This window comes from Coenobita brevimanus, chromosome 24, assembly GCF_032717465.1.
Source record: "Coenobita brevimanus isolate Jiangsu-jjx chromosome 24, ASM3271746v2, whole genome shotgun sequence".
Taxonomy (NCBI): Eukaryota; Metazoa; Arthropoda; class Malacostraca; order Decapoda; family Coenobitidae; genus Coenobita; species Coenobita brevimanus.
In genome coordinates this window covers 16,742,527-16,762,920 of record NC_136977.1, presented here as the reverse complement: position 1 = coordinate 16,762,920, position 20,394 = coordinate 16,742,527, and the positions used below count along the sequence as shown (strand labels likewise).

The 20,394-nt window shown below is 40.6% G+C and overlaps 1 protein-coding gene across 1 annotated transcript in view; it reads left to right on the top strand.

The window, feature by feature from the left end:
- The first annotated feature begins 386 nt into the window (after positions 1–386).
- Positions 387–20,394, top strand: part of LOC145393503 (proteasome adapter and scaffold protein ECM29) — an 835,694-nt gene continuing 815,686 nt past the window's right edge. The window contains exon 1 of the mRNA XM_080267631.1: positions 387–480. Within this exon, the coding sequence (XP_080123757.1) occupies positions 441–480 (40 nt within the window). The 5' untranslated portion in view covers positions 387–440. The remainder of the gene's footprint in view (positions 481–20,394) is intronic.

Below are 20,394 nucleotides of genomic sequence, written 5' to 3'. Positions count from 1 at the left end.
AGCTTTGTTGCATGTTATCTACCATTTTCTCAAAAATATACAACGGTACATTCATAAGTAATGAAAATAACCAATATTGTAATGACCGTGGTTTTGCTCAAAGTATGTTTTGAATGTGATTGTAAACTCACACGAATTTTTAGTGTATCCCAGTTTAGAGGATGCTATAATCTATAAAAGATTAAACGCTGATGTGCAAATTTACAGAATACATAATCTCGAGTTTGGAATTATCTGGTCTAACAATTACCTAGATAATAATAAGAATAATAATGTTACCTGCAAGTTAAGGGATTTTTTTTTTTTGCTTTTAGATATTACAAATAACTCTTAGATTGACAGTTTAGGGATACCCAAATAGCGTCCCGAGATGAAGAACGAAAGCAGTCACAGCTCAGCTGTAATTGCGATTCAGAGTAAATAGTTTTCTTAACAACACAATGACGACTCCTACTGTTCCCAACGTTCAGGATGAACTGAGTGAGTGCACTCTGTGTAAGGTGCTAACAGTCATGGTAATTATTCTGTTTGTTGAAATGCGAGGGAGACAATGAGGGGGTGATCCTCTGCAAGAGATACTCCATTGCTAAATGTTACGAAGACCTGTGGTGAAGATTCATATTAGCCATTCATTACTGACACGAAACCACATTTTGTTGATTACAGATTATTTTTTTTTTTCTTGTTTTGCCTTATCTTAGGAAACAAGAATATGTAAGCACCAGATTAATGGTAATTCACCAAGTATATTTTAATACCTTCCATTCTACTGTATTGGTGGAGATTCATCATTCAAATATGAAAACATTTACCGGTATGCAGTATCTATTAGAATCTGGTTTTTACAGGATTGTGTTTTATATTTAGTAGATCAGCATAGCCTCTATAGTGGGCTTTGAAAAATGAATAATCCTGAAGGAGATACAGAACCACCTTATTTTGCTTTTTTTTTTTTTTTTTCTTCATTACTGTAGCTCTTCTTGGGATTCCTTGAGTATTTTCTGATTTGTGTGTTGTGGTAGGTGGTGGTGACCATCACCCACTCACTTGATGTAGTAATTCCTACTTCTTCCTTCCCTTTTATCATTCTTTTTCTGTGCCTGCCCTCCTCTCTTCCTATTTCTGCCATCTATTCTGTCACTTTTTATTTTCTTTCCATTTTAGGTAGCTTTACATTAGGTGACAAGCCTAATGGTTTCCTGTGAGTCAGGAAACAGTTTACAGTGCTGGATGGTAACCACATAACACACCTATACATATTCCTACTTGTGAGCAAGTGGGTTTAGGAAGGGTTAATGCCTCTACCCATAAAACAATTAACTCAAAGTTAAATGGATATTTATTTCCTTTAATGCTGTTTCATTAGCAGGCAATCTTACTATACCCAGTGGATTTATGCTATCATATAGTGTATACCTGTATGTGTTTTTTTGTGTGCAAATGAATATTATTGAATCTTGCCTAACATACTGAAAGGTGGATTTCATTTCCCAACTGGAAGCTGGGTTAGGTTAAATTATTAGGTACAGTTAAGCTAGGTTAGGTGAGGTTAAATTATTAGGTACAGTTAAGCTAGGTTAGGTTTGGTTTAATTATTAGGTACAGATAAGCTAGGTTAGGTTAGGTTAGGTTAAATTATTAGGTACAGTTAAGCTAGGTTAGGTTTGGTTTAATTATTAGGTACAGATTAGCTAGGTTAGGTTAAATTATTAGGTACAGTTACAGTTTGTATAGGCCAGCCTTTTCCACCATTATTATATCCGATCAGATTGTTATAGTCATAGTAGGGTTATTGTTTATATGCACAATAAATGAGGCCTGAAAACACTATCTATCTATCTATCTGTTGCCAGACGTCTCAATCCTGTTCGGGGTGGCCACAAACAAATCGCCTCCACGTCCCCCTGTCCCCTGCCATTTCACTGCCCCACTCCCAACTCAAACCCCCCTCTCTCATATACCTCTCCACCCCATCCCCCCATCTCATCCTCGGTCTCCCCCTCCCTCTTCCCCCCTCCATCTCACTCACATACACTCTCTTCGTCAGTCTTTCACCCTCCATCCTCTCCACATGGCCAATCCACCTCAGTGTATTCCTCCTAATGCTTCCTATCACATCCACACCAAAACACTCCTTTATATCCTCATTTGTCAGCCTGTCTCTCCATGTGACTCCACAGGCTCCTCTTAAATAACTCATTTCCACTGCTCTCACTCTTGACTTGTGTCCGTCCATCAACGTCCAAGCTTCACTTCCATACGTTAGGGTTGGTATCACAATACTGTCATGTAGTAACTTTTTCACTTCCATGCTCACTTCCATGCATCTTATCACTGCTTTCAAGGAACCAGCAACCTTTCTTCCCTGCTGTACCCTTTCAAGCACTTCACCCTCCAAACCTCCATCCTTACTCATCACACTACCCAAGTACTTAAACATACTCGCATTTTCGAATTCCTCACCATCCAACCTCGCTGTACATTCACTGACTTCACCTCTCTCAAAGACCATCACTTTACTCTTCCCTACATTCATCTTTAGATTCCGTTTCTTACACACTCTCCCTAACTCATCCACCAAGCCTTGCAGCTCTCCATCATCTTCATTCAACAACACAGTATCATCTGCAAACAACAGTACAGGGAGTTTCCAAACACTACCCTTTCTCACCAGGGCCACTCCAACATCCACTACCTTATTTTGTACCTCTTTTATTATATACCCCATCCATGTACAGATTCAGCAACCATGGAGACATTACACATCTCTGTTTCAACTCAACCATCAGAGAGAAAAATTCACTCAGTTCACCATCCACATGCACTGCAGCCTTCGCACCATCATACATACTCTTCACAGCATTCAGCAACTTCCCATCTACTCCATATATTCTTAATACTTTCCACAATCCTTGTCTATCCACCCTGTCATATGCTTTCTCCAAATCCATGAAAGCCGCATACAACTTCTTTCCCTTCTCTAGAAACTTTTCCACTAAAGATCTAAGAATGAATATCTGATCTACACAACCTCTTCCCTTCCTAAAGCCTCCCTGTTCTTCTCCAATTAATTGCTCTGTTCTTTCTCTAACTCTGTCAGTAAGTATCCTACCATACACTTTTCCTATTATACTAAGAAGACAAATGCCTCTATGATTACCACACACTTCTTTTTCCCCTTTTCCTTTGTACAAGGGAATAATTATACCTTACTTCCAATCCTCCGGGACTCTACCTTCCTCCCAGGCCAATCTGCACATCTTCCACATCCATTCTACTACTATCTCTCCCCCATGCTTCAGCATTTCGCCACACACTCCATCAATTCCTGGGGCTTTCCCCAATTTAACTTTCTTCATTGCTTCCACAACTTCTATCCTACTGATTTCTTCCTGTCTTCTCACCTCCCTCCTTCTCTCAGCCATTCCCCAGCCACTTATACTCGCATTACGTCCATCCTCTGTGTTCAACAATTCCTTAAAGTGTTCTCTCCATCTGTTCACTTTTTCTCTCTTCTCCACTAGTAATCTACCATTTTTATCTTTCACTCCCCTGCTAACTTCACTTCCAACCTGTCTTACTCTTTTCTCCTCTTTCCAGAACATTTTCTTACAGTCCCTCCACTTTACACTTCCTTCCAAATTCCTCATCCACTCTCTTCTTACTCTCTCTTACTAATCTTTTCACCTCTCTCTTCCTTTCTACATAAAACTCTCTCTTCCGCCTGTCAACTTCTTCCACGCCCCTATTTCTCATACATTCATTGTATGCTTTTTTCTTTTGTGCCACAGCCTGTCACACCTCTTCATTCCACCACGCTGTTCTTTGCACACTCCTCCGTCTTCTCTTCATCCCACACACCACATCCCATGCTGCACATATTTCTTCTTTGAATATCATGCAGACACCTTCCACATCCCCCATCTGCTCTAATTCATATTTGCCCAATCGTTCCTCCACTTCTCTCTTATACCCGGCCTTTTTCTCATCCTCTTGTAACCTTTCCACTCTCCCTACAAATACTCCTCCTTCCCATCCTTCCCTTCTTCTATTTCTCCATCTTAATTGGATCTTGATTCTGGCCACTGTCAAGTATTGGTCAGAAAGTCCACTCCCCCAACCTCTATAAACTCTTGCATCCATTACACATTTTCACATCCTTTCATCCACACACACACAATCAGTCATTGCCTTCCTTTCATTCAGTTCACCACCCACCCTTCTCATCACTTGCCATGTATACCTGTGGATCATTTTGTGTCTGAAGAGGGTATTAGCTATCACCAACCCCCTCCCAGCACAAATGTCCACTAATGCACTGCCATTCTCATGTATCTCAGCAGGCACACCCTACTCATCAACTATTCCATCCACCTTCACATTCCCTACTTTACCATTCATATCACCGATCAAAAATACTCTCTCATTCCTTCCAAACTTTTCCATGCACACTTCCACATTTGTCCAGAACTCTTCTCTCACTCTGCTTGTACGATCTTGCGTTGGCGCATACACACATACAATCGCCCACATTTGTATTCCAACTTTCAATCTTACCCGCACAATCCATGACCCAACTGATCCGTACTCTCTTATGCTCTTCTTCCATTTTTTACTCACAACTATACATACTCCTTCTTTTGCCCTCTCATTCTCACCTACTCGTGCACATATACCCCATCATACTCCCATTCTCTCACCTCTCCATTTTGTTTCAGTTATTCCGCATACATCAACTTTCGCACCCTCAAGCACCTGGACAATCTCTCTCTCTTTCACCTCATCATTCGCTCCCCTTACATTCCATGTTCCAATTATCATGTCCTTTGTCCGGTCCTGGGTCGTCATCTTTTGGTCAGTCCTTGTCCGAGGCTTATTGTTTGTCTTTTTAATTAGTTGTTTTCTGGGGAGGGGCACTAACCCTCTGCCACTCAAATGAACTAAAAAACTATCAAATGGACAAAAAAAAAAAAAAAAAAGGAAAAAAAAAAGGAAATGGCAATAAAGGAAATATTTACCATTAAATGGCCACCCCTTACGGGATTGTGGCGTCTGGCTATAGATATTTAGTTTTCAAGTTTTGATGTTTATTATATCTTTTAAAAGTGGTAAAAACTATTTAAAAAGGAGTGTTTATTTGCAGTCTCTAACAGCACCGGATGGTATGCCATCTTGTGATGTGTGAAGACTGATAGATGACATCTTAGAACACCATGTGTGAAATAAATTACCCTAATTGGTGTCTGTTTTCAGACCTAACCTAAATTTTCATAACTTTATCTAACCTTATTTATCCTAACCTAATCTAAGAACCTATTTAATGCCAACTTAACCAGCCTTAAACCTCATCTGTCCCTTACGCTATCATATTTCCAGTGTTTATTAATGGATCCTCATCCTACTCAAAAACAAATTTCTGTACACCTTTACGAAGTTGCTGAATCAAATCAAAGTTAGGTAAAAAAAAAAAAATTAAGAGGTGGTATACCGGTATATGTCTCCTTAAGGACTGGCAGAGATGTTTGTAAAGAGGGAGTTACCATACTTTACTGTGATTCATTTTCATTATAACCTAGATTTTGGAGTATCTTAAGTATTGTACTTTATTGCTGAGTTATTTTATTAATTTGTCATTTTAGTTTGCATATATCCTGTCTGGTATACTGAAAGATGTGCCTTATGATCACACCTACCTTCCCCATTTCTTGGTCATATTATTACTGCCAAATGCACCATTATTACCAAACATGTGCAACACATGATTGTTTGGCACAATTTTTACCTATTGCGCATTTTTTACTATTCTTTCCTTTTCAGGTGGCATTACATCGAGTGACAACCCTAATGGTTTCCTGTAAGCCAGGAAACCATGTAGGCCTACAACGTGGGGTGCTAACCATATAACCAACCCACACGTGTTCACTGTGTCAACAAGTGGGTTGGTGGAGGGTTAATGCCCTGCCCCATAAAATAACTTACGTAACTCAAAGACAAACAGCCACTCCTTATGAGATTATGGTGTCTGGCTATAATTAAATAGACATTTTGCTCTAGACACTTCATTGTATGTTATAATTGTAAAGAGGGCTGCAGGCTGGGGAATAGATAGATAGATAAACATTTTGCTCTGGACAATTCAAGGTATGTTATACTATAATTGTAAAGAGGGCTGCCGGTTGGGGAAGCAGAGCTCCCCCCTCCCCAACACAGTTTATAGTGCCCTTCCAGTTACAATGTGACGAATTACCGAGTCAACAGTCATTTACCGAATTGGCAGAAGTTTGGCAGTTTTAATTGGAAAATAATATACACTCAAACCTCGATTTAAGGGATCTCCATTTAAGGGATTGCGGATTTAAGGGACTCCATATTCTACCTGACCAATGGACAGGACCATTCAAAAATGGTACATAATGTCTAGGTCATACACATTATTATGTTTATTTACACAATACCCGTAAAATAATATTCATAATCTTATAAATAAGTAAGATAAGTGAAACAATCATTGCATTTCCTAATAAGATTGTTTTTATATGTGGTAAAACAATGGACATTTTCAAGTAAGGGACATTTTCAATTAAGGGACAAGTTGATTCCCCATTTAGTCCCTTAAATCGAGGTTTGAGTGTACAGTAAAAGTCCTATTATTCGGCAGCTGATTGTTCGGTAGATCCGACATTTCGGCAGTTTTGAGAAATAGTCCCATTTACGAAAATTATTGATTGTTCGGCAGATGTCCGGAATCATCTCGGCAGTCTAGGAAGTGTTATCTGTGACTTGTAGGCCTAATGTTTCATTACACTTCTGTATGTTCACTAATTTCTATATTTTTATTCAGATTCATATATAGTACTGTATTGATTACAGTATTGCACAGTATCATACACTACAGTAACCACCCCCACCAAATTAGCGAGGGTTACGTTCCAAGCCCCCACACTAATTCTTGAAATTCGTTCATTCTTGACGCCTTCCTGAAAATGACACTGACCGGTAATTGAGTAGCCCATGAACCACTGACACTGTAATGCATTACCCATAAATAAATGGTGCTTGTTAAATCAGTTTCCCCGTTGTTTTTAGCTGTATGGCTGTGACAGCTTTAGTATTTTTATTCCTTAGCATAATAGTGGAAGGGACTGTCCTATGTAACTAAACCTAACCTAACCGAGTTTAACTGTACCTAATAATTTAACCAAACCTAACCTAACCTAAAGTCAGGAAAATACTTAAAAATAAACTGGAGGAATATGAATTGCTAAGGTCTCTGCGATGAAAGTTAAATGTACATTTAGTGCTCATTCTTTTGTTTGTTTTTGTGCATTGATGCAAACAGTAATATATCCCATTAACCCCTTAATAACCTCCGGCACTGAACAACCTTTTACAGTACCGATGTCAGTGATGTTAAGTTAGTGTGAGCTATAAAGAAAACTGAACAATTATGGGAAGGGAACGAAGGTCACTGGTATGTTTACATGACTCTAGCTACGATTCCAAGCAGTCAGGCGGTCGGTTAATCTCAGATGTTTTCGCCCATTTGGTAAATACATCGTAACTTTACCAATCTTTCCGTGACTCATAGCGAATCATAGCATGGGTTTAGGAAGCTAAATAACACATTGCTAGGTGAGCCAGACGATTATCTTCACATCTTTAAGAAAAATAAATTGATTTCAGAAGAATGGAAGAACTTTACGTACTCAGAGAGGGATTTAATTTCTTCCATTTTCTTATAAGATGTGAAGATAATCGTCTGGTGCACCTAGCAATGTGTTATTTAGCTTCCTAAACCCATGCTATGATTCGCTATGATTGACTGGAGAATTGATAAAGTTACGGTGCATTTACCAAATGGGCGAAAACATCTGAAATTAACTGACCCCCTGACTGCTTGGAATCGTAGCTAGAGTCGTGTAAACATACCAGTGACCTTCGTTCCCTCCCCATAATTGTTCAGTTTTCTTTATAGCTCACACTAACTTAACATCACTGACATCGGTACTGTAAAAGGTTGTTCAGTACCGAAGATTATTAAGGGGTTAATGGAATACATTACTGTTGCATCAATACTCTCCTTTCGCATGTAAACACAAAAACGAACAAAAGAATGAGCGCTAAATGTAAGTTATAACTTTCATCAGAAAGACCTTACCAATTCAGATCCCTTTACTTTATGCAATTTTCCGACTATTTTATTTTGTGTTTGGAAAAAGTACTGTATACAGTACTCCAAACATATTTGTAATAATGTAAGTAGTGATGAGTTCACCAATACAAGTGATGTATAGAGCTGGTAGGTAATATTCCGTATCATTTCGGCCATCCAGGAAGTGTTATCTGACTTGTAGGCCTACTGTGTCATTACCCTTGTATATGTTCACTAATTTATGTATATATATTTCAGATTCAGGTATAGTACTGTATTGATTGCAGTATTGTACAGTATACAGTACTCCAAACACAGTTGTAATACCGTACCATAAGTAGTGATGACAGTGTTCACCAATATATTTAAGGTACTGAGTGAGTAGGTTTTTGATAATTCGGCAAATCTAATTTCTCGGCATCATCCTGGTCCCATAGATGCCGAATAATGGGACTTGTACTGTATTTTGAATCTTGTCACCATATTCTGTAGGTTCATGCACACCTAATTATCTGAAATCCAATAAAGAAATATGCATAATTTAACTAATAATAAAGAAAATGATTCAGAGCAAAATGTGCTAAAGTTAGCAGATGTTTCCCCATTAGATTGCCAATATGCCTCATCTGACTTCTTTTTTGCATAGATATTAATTAAAGTGCAAATAAATCATTTTATATCAGTATTTATGCAAAACAGAAGTCTTTGAAGGTGAGTTGTTGAGCTAAAGGCGAAACACCAGCTAACTCTAAGCACGTTTTAGCTCTGAATCCTGATTTTTCATTAATAGTTAAATGCTAAATTTTGGCCATATTTCAGATGATTAGGTTTGTATAAGCCTATATGGTCTTAAAGATTATGATATTTTCCAATTAAAAGTGCCGATTTGGTAAATGACCACCGATTTGGTAATTTGTTGCACCCTCTCCCATTAGGTTTACACCACTGTTTGTGGTTTTAACCCGACAACTAGTGCCTTAGGTTTCCTTGTCTATCCCGCCCATGCCCCAAAAAAATGGGAAAAAAAATTCTCAAAAATAATTTTTGCTCATATGAAATGAAAGAGCACATGGAAAAGTAGAGAGAAAAACATTTTATGAGTTCATTTTTACATTAGGTCAGCTGTGGTGAAATAATGAAGTTGCACATCTGACCTCTCCCCTCCATATTAGTAGTAGTAGTAGTAGTACAGTCAAGCTGCCTAAGGCGCGGCTAATTGATTCTAGACCAAGCCCGTGCCATACAAATAACTAAACCTATGGGAAAAATGGAATTTGGTTCTGGACATTTGCCCAAAGTCCCTTTTTTTCACCCCACTTTTCCCCATTTTCCCCCATTTTACACAGGCACACAATCAAGCAGTCAGTCAGTGCATGTATTACACACAAATTAAACAATAAATAATAAAGGGCTTTAAGGGCATAAAATACTGAACATACCTAACTCCGACGACGATAGTGCTAAAGTGGAAGGGGTAGGGTTGGGGGTTCCGAGGCAAGAGGCAGGCTACTGCCTGCCAGCTTGAGGTGAGCTTGGTGGTGCCTCATGTTGCTGCTGAGTTTCAAACATTGCCGCGCCCCCGCCCTATAGGTATTTTATGCGTTTCCCCCCCCCCCACCTTGCCTGGTCATAGAAAACTGCGGCATAGATGTCCGCGCCATAGGCAACTTGACTGTGGTTGTTCCCTAGGCAGTCTGGCCAAACAGCTCCGAGTCCCTAAGGAAGGCCACGGCCAAGACTAGGCTTTCCCACAGAGCTCTCAAGGAGTGTACGCTGTGTTGTTGGCGTAGGTGATTGTGTGCAATGCAGTCTTCCGTAATGTTCTTAACCCTCTCGCACATGATAAGTTTCAGTAAGTTTTCTGGTGCACGATTTTTTCTGCGAAGCCGCCCGGCCCGGCTGCCTGTCCGTGGCAAATAACACATATTCTCTCCTTATTTTTGCCACCCAAACATCAACATACTGCCATGAAACCTATGTCATCTTATTCGTCGATGTTTGTTCTAGCTGATAAGCACCACAAAAAAAAACAGGAAAACACGAATAAAACAACATTAGGCGGCCGTGAATAAACATTTCGCTACGTCACATTCACTTCCCAACATCACCATTCGAATGTTTTCCCATCATACAGGAAAATGTTAAAATTTTTGATAGAGAAGTTCATCAGCTATCTAAAGAGACAAATCCGGTGTTGATACGATTTGTAGTTTTCGAGAAAATATCCAAAAACTGAATTCCATTTTTGAAAAAAATCGAGGAGCTCTAAAACTGATTTTTTCTTGCACACATTATGTTTTTATTGCATAATATTATGCAGAATTTCACCAGCTTTCTAATGACCTAATACCAGTTTCGATACGCCTCATAGTTCTCGAGTAAATCGCCAAAAACGACTGGGAACTCGCGTCCGCGTGTCACTTTCGTGATGTGCGCACAGCATACTTAATATTCCCGCCTACATAACAACGAATTCTTATCATAGATATTACATTGTTATGTCTTGTACATACGTTGAATTTACTGCTCTTTATCATGGTTCTTATGGGAAATCGATACGTCCAATAGTTTTCGAGCAGTTGGCCGACAAAGTGAGATTACTCCTCCAAGCGCTTTCGACTTTACCAAAACAGTCTGTTCCCCCAACTTTTCCAACAGAAAATGCTCCCAGAGGCTTATATTCTGCAAATGAATATAAATAGAATTTACTGCTCTTTATTGTGGTTCTTACAGGAAATCGATATGTCCAATAGTTTTGAAGTAATTGGACGACAAACGTTGAATACTCTTCCTCACCCGCACGCGAGATAAAAAACATTCTTTCCCTGCCTCACCCATGTCTTTGTTGGGTTTAGGGATAGTGATGATATTGCCATGCTTCCAGATGTTGGGTATTATGTTGTGTGAGTAGCTGTAGTTTGATATGTTGGTGAGTGCTTGTATGCCTTGTGGTCCTAGGTGTTTAAGGTGAATATTGCTTATGTTGTCTGGTCCACAGGCAGATGAGTACTTGAGGTTGTTAATGATGTGCTTCGTCTGGTTGTAAGTGAAAGGTGCGTAGTCTGGGTCTGTGGGGAACTGTCTCTTACGTCAGATGATATGTCGGTCTTCGGGATGGGGGTTTAAATGGCTGATTTGTGAAAAGTAATTGATGAGAGTGTTTTCTTGTTGTTTGTTTGAGGGTATGGTGTCTGTGGTTGTGATGGCAGCGTGTGATTGTGTGGTGTTGCTGTTGGAAAGTGTGATGCTGTTTAGTGTTTTGTAGAGTTTGCCGATGTTTGTTTTGCTGTCAAGTGTTTGGAGGTAATTTTTCCAGTTTAGTGTTTGCTGTTTTGATATTTTATTGTTTATTTGAGTGTTGAGTTCTTGTATTTGTTGTATGGTGTCTTATGTATGGGGTGTTGGGGATTGTCGCAGTGTGTCCCGTTGTCTGATGAGGCCTTGAATTTCTGGTGTGAAGTTGGGGTTGTGTCTCTTTCTGTTGCCTCTAGGGATGTGTCTTTTTGTCTGCATTTTGTATAATTGTATTGAAAGTGTGCACAGCAGTGTCGATGTTTGTGATGGGTGTACTGTTTAGTGTTTCGAGATGTTGTTCTGTTTCAGTTACAAAGGCCTCCCAGTTGGCTTTCTTATAATTAGTGTATGTGTGTTTTTGGGCTGCTGGGGTGATTCTGGTTTTGGTAGTGATGATGATTGGGAGGTGATCAGAACCTAGGGTTTTGACCACTCTCCATGATGTAGTGGGGGCGAGGTTTGGGATGCAGAAGGTGATGTCTGGAGATGGGAGGAAGAGGGCTTGGTGTGGGATATGGGTATGTTGGTCTAGACTGTTTAGTATGAAAAGGTGATCTGTCTGGGATTGTAGTACCAGCCCTCTGTCTGTGTCAGGGTTGTTGATATGCCAGGCCGACGACTTGGCGTTGAAATCACCACCCAGGATGATGATGGGTATGTTAGTGATGTGGTGTATCTGTGGAGAGTAATTGTGTGGTACTGTGGGACGATTGGGGGGGAATGTATGTGTTAGCGATTGTTATGTGTGATTTGTTGCCAGTGCGTATTTTAATTGATTGTATTTCTGTTGTGGTGTCACGTGGGGGGAGAAGGGACTTTGTGTGTGCACTGATATCTGCAAAGTTGATGGATTTGTGTACCAGGGTGATGAGTCCACCGCCGCCGCCGTCGGCCCGGTCTTGTCGATTGGTGGTGAAGTTATGAAATGTCGGTGTTTTCTGTGCTCTGTGTAGTTTTGTTTCTTGTAGGATGGCAATGTGTATGTTCTGTTGTTTGATGAATTGTGTGAATTCTTGTTTTTTGGTGTTTATGCCATCTACTGTATGTTTAACTGAAGGATGTTTATGTTGTGTGTGCAATGTGTGTTGGCTGCTGCAGCACGGGGGGGAGGTGGTGTGGGTGGAGGGGAAGGGGTAGGAGGAGGTTATGATGGAGGTAAGGATTGAGGTGGATTAGGATGGGTTGGAATGGGAGGAGCTGGGGGACTGGATGGTGTGGGAAGGGTTGGTGGGTTTGGCTGTGGAGGTGTGAAGGAAGTAGGAGTAGGATTGGAAGGGGGGTTGATGGGTGGGGGGAAGGAGCATAAGGAGCAGGTCCAGGTGTTTGTGTAATGTTTTCTGGATGCAAGTGTTGTGCAGGTGTAATGGGTCCAGTTCTTGCAGGAATTGCACTGAACTGAACCCTTTGTCTGTCGGCTCGACGTGATAGGTTTTGAGCATGTTGGACATATGTATTTGTTGGTGGGTCCTGGATTGCTCTCAATGTCCCCGGCTAGAAGAAGTCTTCCAGAAATGACAACCGGGGAGTCATTTCTTGGTGTAGAAAAAACGGTGTTGTTGTGTGTGTTGTGTTGGGAGATGTGGTACTTGCCCGGGCGACCGAAGCCACTCCCAGGTACTCGAGCCCCGTGAGGGGCCGGGGGGGTTTGCGGTGGGTTATTACAAATGTCTGCCGTAAGACATCCAAGACGTGTGTTTACATTAAGATCTTGCCAACTTGACACATCAGTGCATTCTGACCTAACCTAACCGACTAGTTTTGCCCCCTAATACTCCCCATAAAAATTGTAACCACCAAGGATTGCCACGAAGCCTCTTCAAGGTCCTCATTACCATTCAAGCAAAAACTTCAGACTTAATCAACATGTGAATAATGGCCGCCCAGAATCATGTATATTTTATCAAGAATCACTTTCAGCGCACTTATTTATAAAAAAAAAAAAAAAGTGTGAAACTATAATTGAGTCATTAATCATGAACAATAAAGGGAAAAAAAAAACTATACTGAAATCATCAACATAGAGTGATTGCCTACTTTTCATTCCTCAGGTACACACAAATGCAGTAATCATGAATAATAAGCAAGTCAGCCAAGCAGTATAATTTGTATGACAGTATAATGCACAAGAACTGAACTCATATAATTATCTTCCCAAACTATGTTTGTCAACATGTAGTGTCTTCACATATCGTAAAGTTCGAATTTTCTCGACCAAAGACTGTCAGTTCATAACAAACATTAGGGACAAAGCCTTTTTTTTTTTTTTTTTTTTTTTTTTTTTTTTCCACATTGCACAAAAAACTAAAACATGAATTTTACTGCCCCTTCATCATTTTTTTTTTTTTTTCCAACAAAGAAAACTATCCTCATCGTAAACACACCCAACTCATATCTGTCTAATCATTTGCATATAAGCTTCCACCCCACATGCCACTTCATCCAACAGTTTTACATTTTCCTTTGGAATAAATGCTTTTCTTGTGTTCATAGCACTTTCAGGGTGCTTAGGCAAAACTAAAGTTAGTTTGGAACCATGTGCTCAGAGTTCTCATAGGAAATGAGAAGCAAGAAAATAAGCAATGATACACACAACACTGAAGCAGGCAGTGGCAGGTGGTATGGGACCTGGGTCACTTGCGTCAGGTACAGTACTGTGTTGCAGTAATTTTTTATGTTCAACTACAGTATCATTTGTTTTTATACCTGTAAAGAGAAGTACTGTATGTAGTTGGAAATGACAAACTTTCAAATAACGGACAAATGACTGGTGTCAGGAGCGCTTCTCTGCCAGCAGATATTGTCCGTTGCTTCCGAACTCTGTTGATTCGGGGTCCGTAGGATCGAGGGTCATCTGTGTATGTGTATAATATATATATATATATATATATATATATATAATATACTGTATATAGTAATCCCTCCAATATCCGATGTAATAGAGCCATAGGCAGGTCTGGATAGTGGTCCTGTCCGGATATTGGGCCCCAGCTTATGGACTTGTACTTATGGACCCTAACTCAGAAAAATACCTATACAACTCCCTCTGGACATGCATTGCACCTATTTAAGACCCAAATCACACCAATAAGGCACATAAAAGACTGAAATAAATGCAAAAGAACCATAAAATGAGGTTTTAGAGGTGAGTTTATACAATATTAAACATTCTGGGTACTTACAAGTCCCTTGCTCCTGGACTGGTTTGAACTGCCAGTTTGCAGTCCGCAGTTAATCCTCTGCACTCTAAATTCTAATTTCTTAACACTGCACAACACTGTAAATTCCTGTGTGTTCTAGTGGCGAGGTATTGCAGTTTATTCACTGTTTATTCACAAAAAACAAGCGCCTGTGGCTTTCACTGCTATGAGCATCTGCTCTCGATCAGAGTTAGGCTGTGACTGTTGATGATGGCAGGGTAACAGAGTTGCCAGATCGCAACAGCCACATTACCAATCTCAACTTTCATTACCAAATTTAACTTTTCATTACCAAATTCATAAAGCTAGCATTTATTCTTCACTAATTATACACACAAGTGGAAATACATGTAATCACTCTCCTTATAATTAACACCATGTTGATTATTTTCATGCTATGTAGGGTAGCAGATTAATCAGAGAGAGCAAACAATCCACCATCTCCATCCTGTGTATCCTCATACATGTGAAGAATCCATTTGGTAATGCATTATTCTGATTCATTACCAAACAAATTTTTCATTACCAAATTGGCCCACACTTGGTAATGAAAAATACCAAATGGCAACCCTGAATGGGGAGGGGGAGGAAGGAAGGGATGAAGGAACCATGGTGTAACAGCTATTCGGCGCCAGGCGAGAATTTCAAATTACGGGAGGGAAAAAAGTCAGATTTTTTTCGAATTTTTTGCGGTTTTTGGCCCATTTTGGGAATATTGGATCCCAGGATGATTATGTCCGGTTAGTGGGGATGTTCGGATATTGGGCGTTCAGATATTAGAGGGATTATTTATATATATATATATATATATATACACACACACACACCCAGCCCTTGAGTAACACGTGGTTGAGTAACACGTTTTTGTTCTAACGCGGTCAACATATTGAGACAGGTCATGTTAACACGCAGAAAAACTCGAGCTCACGCTGGAAGTCAGCTGGCCTGGCGACTAAATTTGAAAGTCGCGCATGATGATGTCACCCTCTAAACTTTGGGTACCTTTCCTGGGTGCATAGTTCCATTCTGAATGGGTATTTATCTCAGTACTGTACCACATCCAGCCACCTCAGCCAAGCAGCCCTAGTGGGATAGGTTAGGTTAAGTTAGGTTGGGTTGAGAAAATTTTGCCTGGGAAACACTGCGCATATTTTCGAGAAAAACCTATGGTTAGTTTTGAAACAACTGGGCGAACATCGTTCCTGGCTGAGGGTTCCCAATGGTGAGAAGAATACGTATACAGAATGGAAATATGCTTCCTGGGCACACTCAAGGCCGAATGGTTAGACGAAACTTATGGGTTTCACGATTTCAGGGGACGAAATGGAACGAAAACGTATGATAATCAGGAAAAAAAAAAAAATCATCCATGTGTTCTCGTAAGTTAGAGTTAAGTTCCACATTCATCGTTCAGTTTCATGCTTCCCAACACATTTTGGACCAACTGAGCATATGGTTATCAGTCCTTTCTCATGCCTCACCTAGTGCTTATCCACTCATAATGGGTTTTGCAGTTTTAAGGTACATAATGGAACGAAAATGTTTGCTAATTAGAGAAAAAGTTACTCTTTTATCCATTTGTTCGTAAGTTAGCGTTCAGTTCCACATTTTTCTTTCAATTTCGTGCTTTCCAACACACTTCCAACTAACTGAGCATATGGTTATCAGTCCTTTCTTGCACCTCACCTAGTTCTACCCCACACTCGGGTTTCGCGGTTTTAGGGGACGAAATGGAACGAAAATGTTTGCTAATTTCGTGGTTCCCAACAAGATTTGGACCAACTGAGCATACAGCTATCAAGTCCTTTCTCGCATCTCACTGACTTTACCTCACAGTCATACAGGTTTCTCAGTTTTAGGGGACGAAACTGAACGAAATGTTTGCTAATCAAAAAAAAAAAAAAAATCCACCTATGTGCTCTCGTAAGTTAGCATTCAGTTCCACATTCTTCGCTCTTCTTCTTCCTGATAGTTATATATTTTTTGAATTACTTCTAGGTGGTAAATAAACATTTCATGCTAAATCTGTTTCCCTGTTGTTTTTAGCTGTAACATTTTACCCAATCTAGCTCTGATATACCTAATAATTAAACCTAACCTAACCTAGCATCCAGTTGGGAAGTTTGGAGATGAAAACCACCTTTGAATATGTCAAGACAATCGTAGGTATGGCGTAAGGAACGTGATGATAAAAAGTGGGAAATTTTTCAGCAGGAAATGGCAATTTACCACCCTGAAAATAGTCAGAAAAACACAGAAAACAAACTGGAGGAATATGAATTATATTGCTAAGGTCCTACTGCTTTACGTAAAGCGTACGTTTACCGAAATGGCAAAAAAGAATGGCATGAATGAAAGCACCATCATAACGATTTGGAAGGACCAGGAGAAGATAAAGATCATGTGTAGGAAGTGATGCAAACCTGGCAGCTGTGAAAGTTTATGTTGTCCTGAAGCTGACTGAGAAGCTTAGGCTTATAGGGCGTTATGTGGAGCGTCAGAGAAATTCTCTTACTCCTTCTTACCACCTTACCCTATGTAAATTACCTCAGCTTATAAGCACCATCAGATAAAACAATGAAAGAGATTAATTATTGTAATTAAGGACATCAGTGAAAGTCGGACTGGATACCCTTGTGTTGATACGTAGCTTCCCGGCACTCTTCCCCACCCCCCACCCATAATGTTGTCAAAAGTCCTGCCTTCTCATATCATGTGGCCTTCAGGAGAGACATTAGGCCATATGGTTTGACTAATATTTATGGGTCTAGCAGTTTTAGGGGAGGAAATTGAACAAAAACGTTTGCAAACCAAAAAAAAGTATTCTTTCATCCATGTGTTCTCGTGAGTTAGTGCTCCGTTTCACATTCTTTGTTCGGTATCGCTTTTCCCAGTACATTTCGGACTGACTGAGCGGTTTAGTCATATGCTTAGTCTGTCCAAAATGTGTAGGGAAGTGCAATATCAAACTAAGAAAGTGAAACAGAACACTAACTCACGAGAACACAAGGATGAGGGTAATTTTTTCTGGTTAGCACAAATTTTTCGTTCTATTTCGTCCCCTAAAACTGTCAGACCCATATATTTTTGTCTAACCATATGGCCTAAGATCTCTCCTGAAGGCCACATGATTCAAGAAAAGGTGAAACTTTGACAACAACGCTGGGGGTGAGGGGCGGGAGGAAAATACTGGGGAATTATGTATCAACAAAAGGGTACCCAGCCCAACTTCTGATTTTGTTAATGCTATTTTTAATACCATTGATGTTTTTAATTAGAATGGTTATATCTCTTTCAATGTTTTACCTGATGGTGGGTGCAAGTGGGGGTAATTTAGGAGGGCTTAGGTTGAAAGAAGGGGTAAAAGTAAGAGTTATGGAAAGTTGCCAGAACACATTGTACCATTATACACGTAAACATATTGCCTGAGTGATGCGGATTTGAGTACCACGGTCTTTGTCCAGTTCCTGTTGCCCGCAGTACTCGAGGTTTGAGTATATATATATATATATATATATATATATATATATATATATATGTATATATATATATGTCTATCTATCTATCTATTGCCAGATGCCTCAATCCCGTACGGGGTGGCCACAAACAAATCGCCTCCACGTCGCCCTGTCCCCCGCCATTTCACTGCCCTGCTCCCAACTCACATCCCCCTCTCTCATATACCTCTCCACCCCATCCCTCCATCTCATCCTCAGCCTCCCCCTCCCTCTCCCCCCCTCCACCTTACTCACATACAGTCTTCTTGTCAGTCTCTCACCCTCCATCCTCTCCACATGGCCAAACCACCTCAGTGTGCTCCTCCGAATGCTTCCTATCACATCCACATCCACACCACAACGCTTCTTTATATTCTCATTTGTCAGCCTGTCTCTCCATGTGATTCCACAGGCTCCTCTCATGTAACTCATTTCTATATACAGTAAAAGTCCTATTATTCGGCAGCTTATTATTCAGTAGATCCGACATTTCGGCAGTTTTGAGAAATAGTCCCATTTACGAAAATCACTGATTGTTCGGCAGATGTCCGGAATCATCTCGGCAGTCCAGGAAGTGTTATCTGTGACTTGTAGGCCTAATGTTTCATTACAATGTATGTCCACTAGTTTCTATATTTTTTGAGATTCAGGTATAGTACTGTACTGATTACAATATTGCACAGTATCATACAGTACAGTAACCACCCCCACCAAATTAGCGAAGGTCACGTTTCAAGCCTCCTTGCTAATTCTTGAAAGTCGTTCATTCTTGACGCCTTCCTGAAAATGACATTTACCAGTAATTGCGTAGCCCATTAACCACTGATACTGTAATGCATTACCCATAAATAAATGTTGCTTGTTAAATCAGTTTCCCCATTGTTTTTAGCTGTATGGCTGTGACAGCTCTAGTATTGTTATTCCTCAGCATAATGGTGGAAGGGACTGTTCTGTTTAAATAAACCTAACCTAACCGAGTTTAACTGTATAGTACCTACTAATTTAACGAAACCTAACCCAACCTAAAGTCAGAAAAATACTTAAAAATAAACTGGAGGAATATGAATTGCTAAGATCTTTCTGATGAAAGTTAAAAGTACATTTAGCGCTCATTCTTTTGTTCGTTTTTGTGTTTAACGTGAAAGAGAGTATTGATGCAAACAGTAATATATCTCATTAACCCCTTAACCCTTTAAACGCGGATCGTCGCGTTTGCGATGCTCGGCGAAAAGGACATAACGGCGGATCGTCGCGTTTGCGATTCTAGTAAATTTTGAATAACCTCGGGCAAGCAGGCTCCAGCTGGTATTGTCTATCAGTACCGCCACCCTTTAGCTACTTTTAGCACACTTGACCTTTGTACCACTGACCTCCGTTGTTGCCAAGTATCATTTTTTTTTACCCACCCACGCACTGCTGCCCGGCCCCCCTCATCGTGCTATATGGCAGCGCGCGGACAGCTCAGACATGTCAATCTGTGCCTTCCTCTCGCAAGCACTTTATGCTAATTGGAAACTCTTGTTTCCCCAGTTGTCACACTAGCTTTTTTTCCCGTGGTTTGCCCCTGTTTAGCGTCAGTTTACCGCAGTCTTTGAAGGTGACACCATGTCTCATTCAAGCTCTTCCGAGTCAGTGCCTTCCAGCCCTCCGAAAAAGGGCTTTGTGACCTCTACCCCGTCCAAACCCTTACTAGGAAGTGCTAAGGGCCTTAGTGACTCGGCTATAGGCATAGAATTATTGAAAGTTTCTATGGATTACGGTAGTGACGTTGGAGTGTTGTCAAGCCTTGCCGAATCAGACACTCTATCGAGTGCTGAGTCTGAGGTGCAGGAAGAGACAATTCCTGTGCCTAGCACCTCATCAGGCAAGGCTCCAGTGAAAAAGGGAGTAGTGTATGGTAAGGGGGCCAAGAGGAAACGAAGTGGTGACCCCGGTTCCCAGCCATTGTCCTCCTCAGACCGGCCATTGTCCCCTACACCAGGTCACGCCGCCCCCATACCGCCTCGCACTCCCAGCCCCATTCTCTCGTCATCTTCGTCTGCTGTGCTTTCTCCTGAGTCTTCGGAGTCTCCTTCACCACCTCGGAAGGGAAGTAGGCAGTCTGGTTTGCGTAGAGGTTTTCGTAGGCCCCGTGTTCATGCTGGCATGAGTAGGAAAGTGTCTCCTAGTGCTAGAATTAGTGGTAAGGTTTCCCGCACTAGGCAACTCACCACTCAGGCTACTGCGAGTGACCTTGAACCTTCTCCTTATCTCC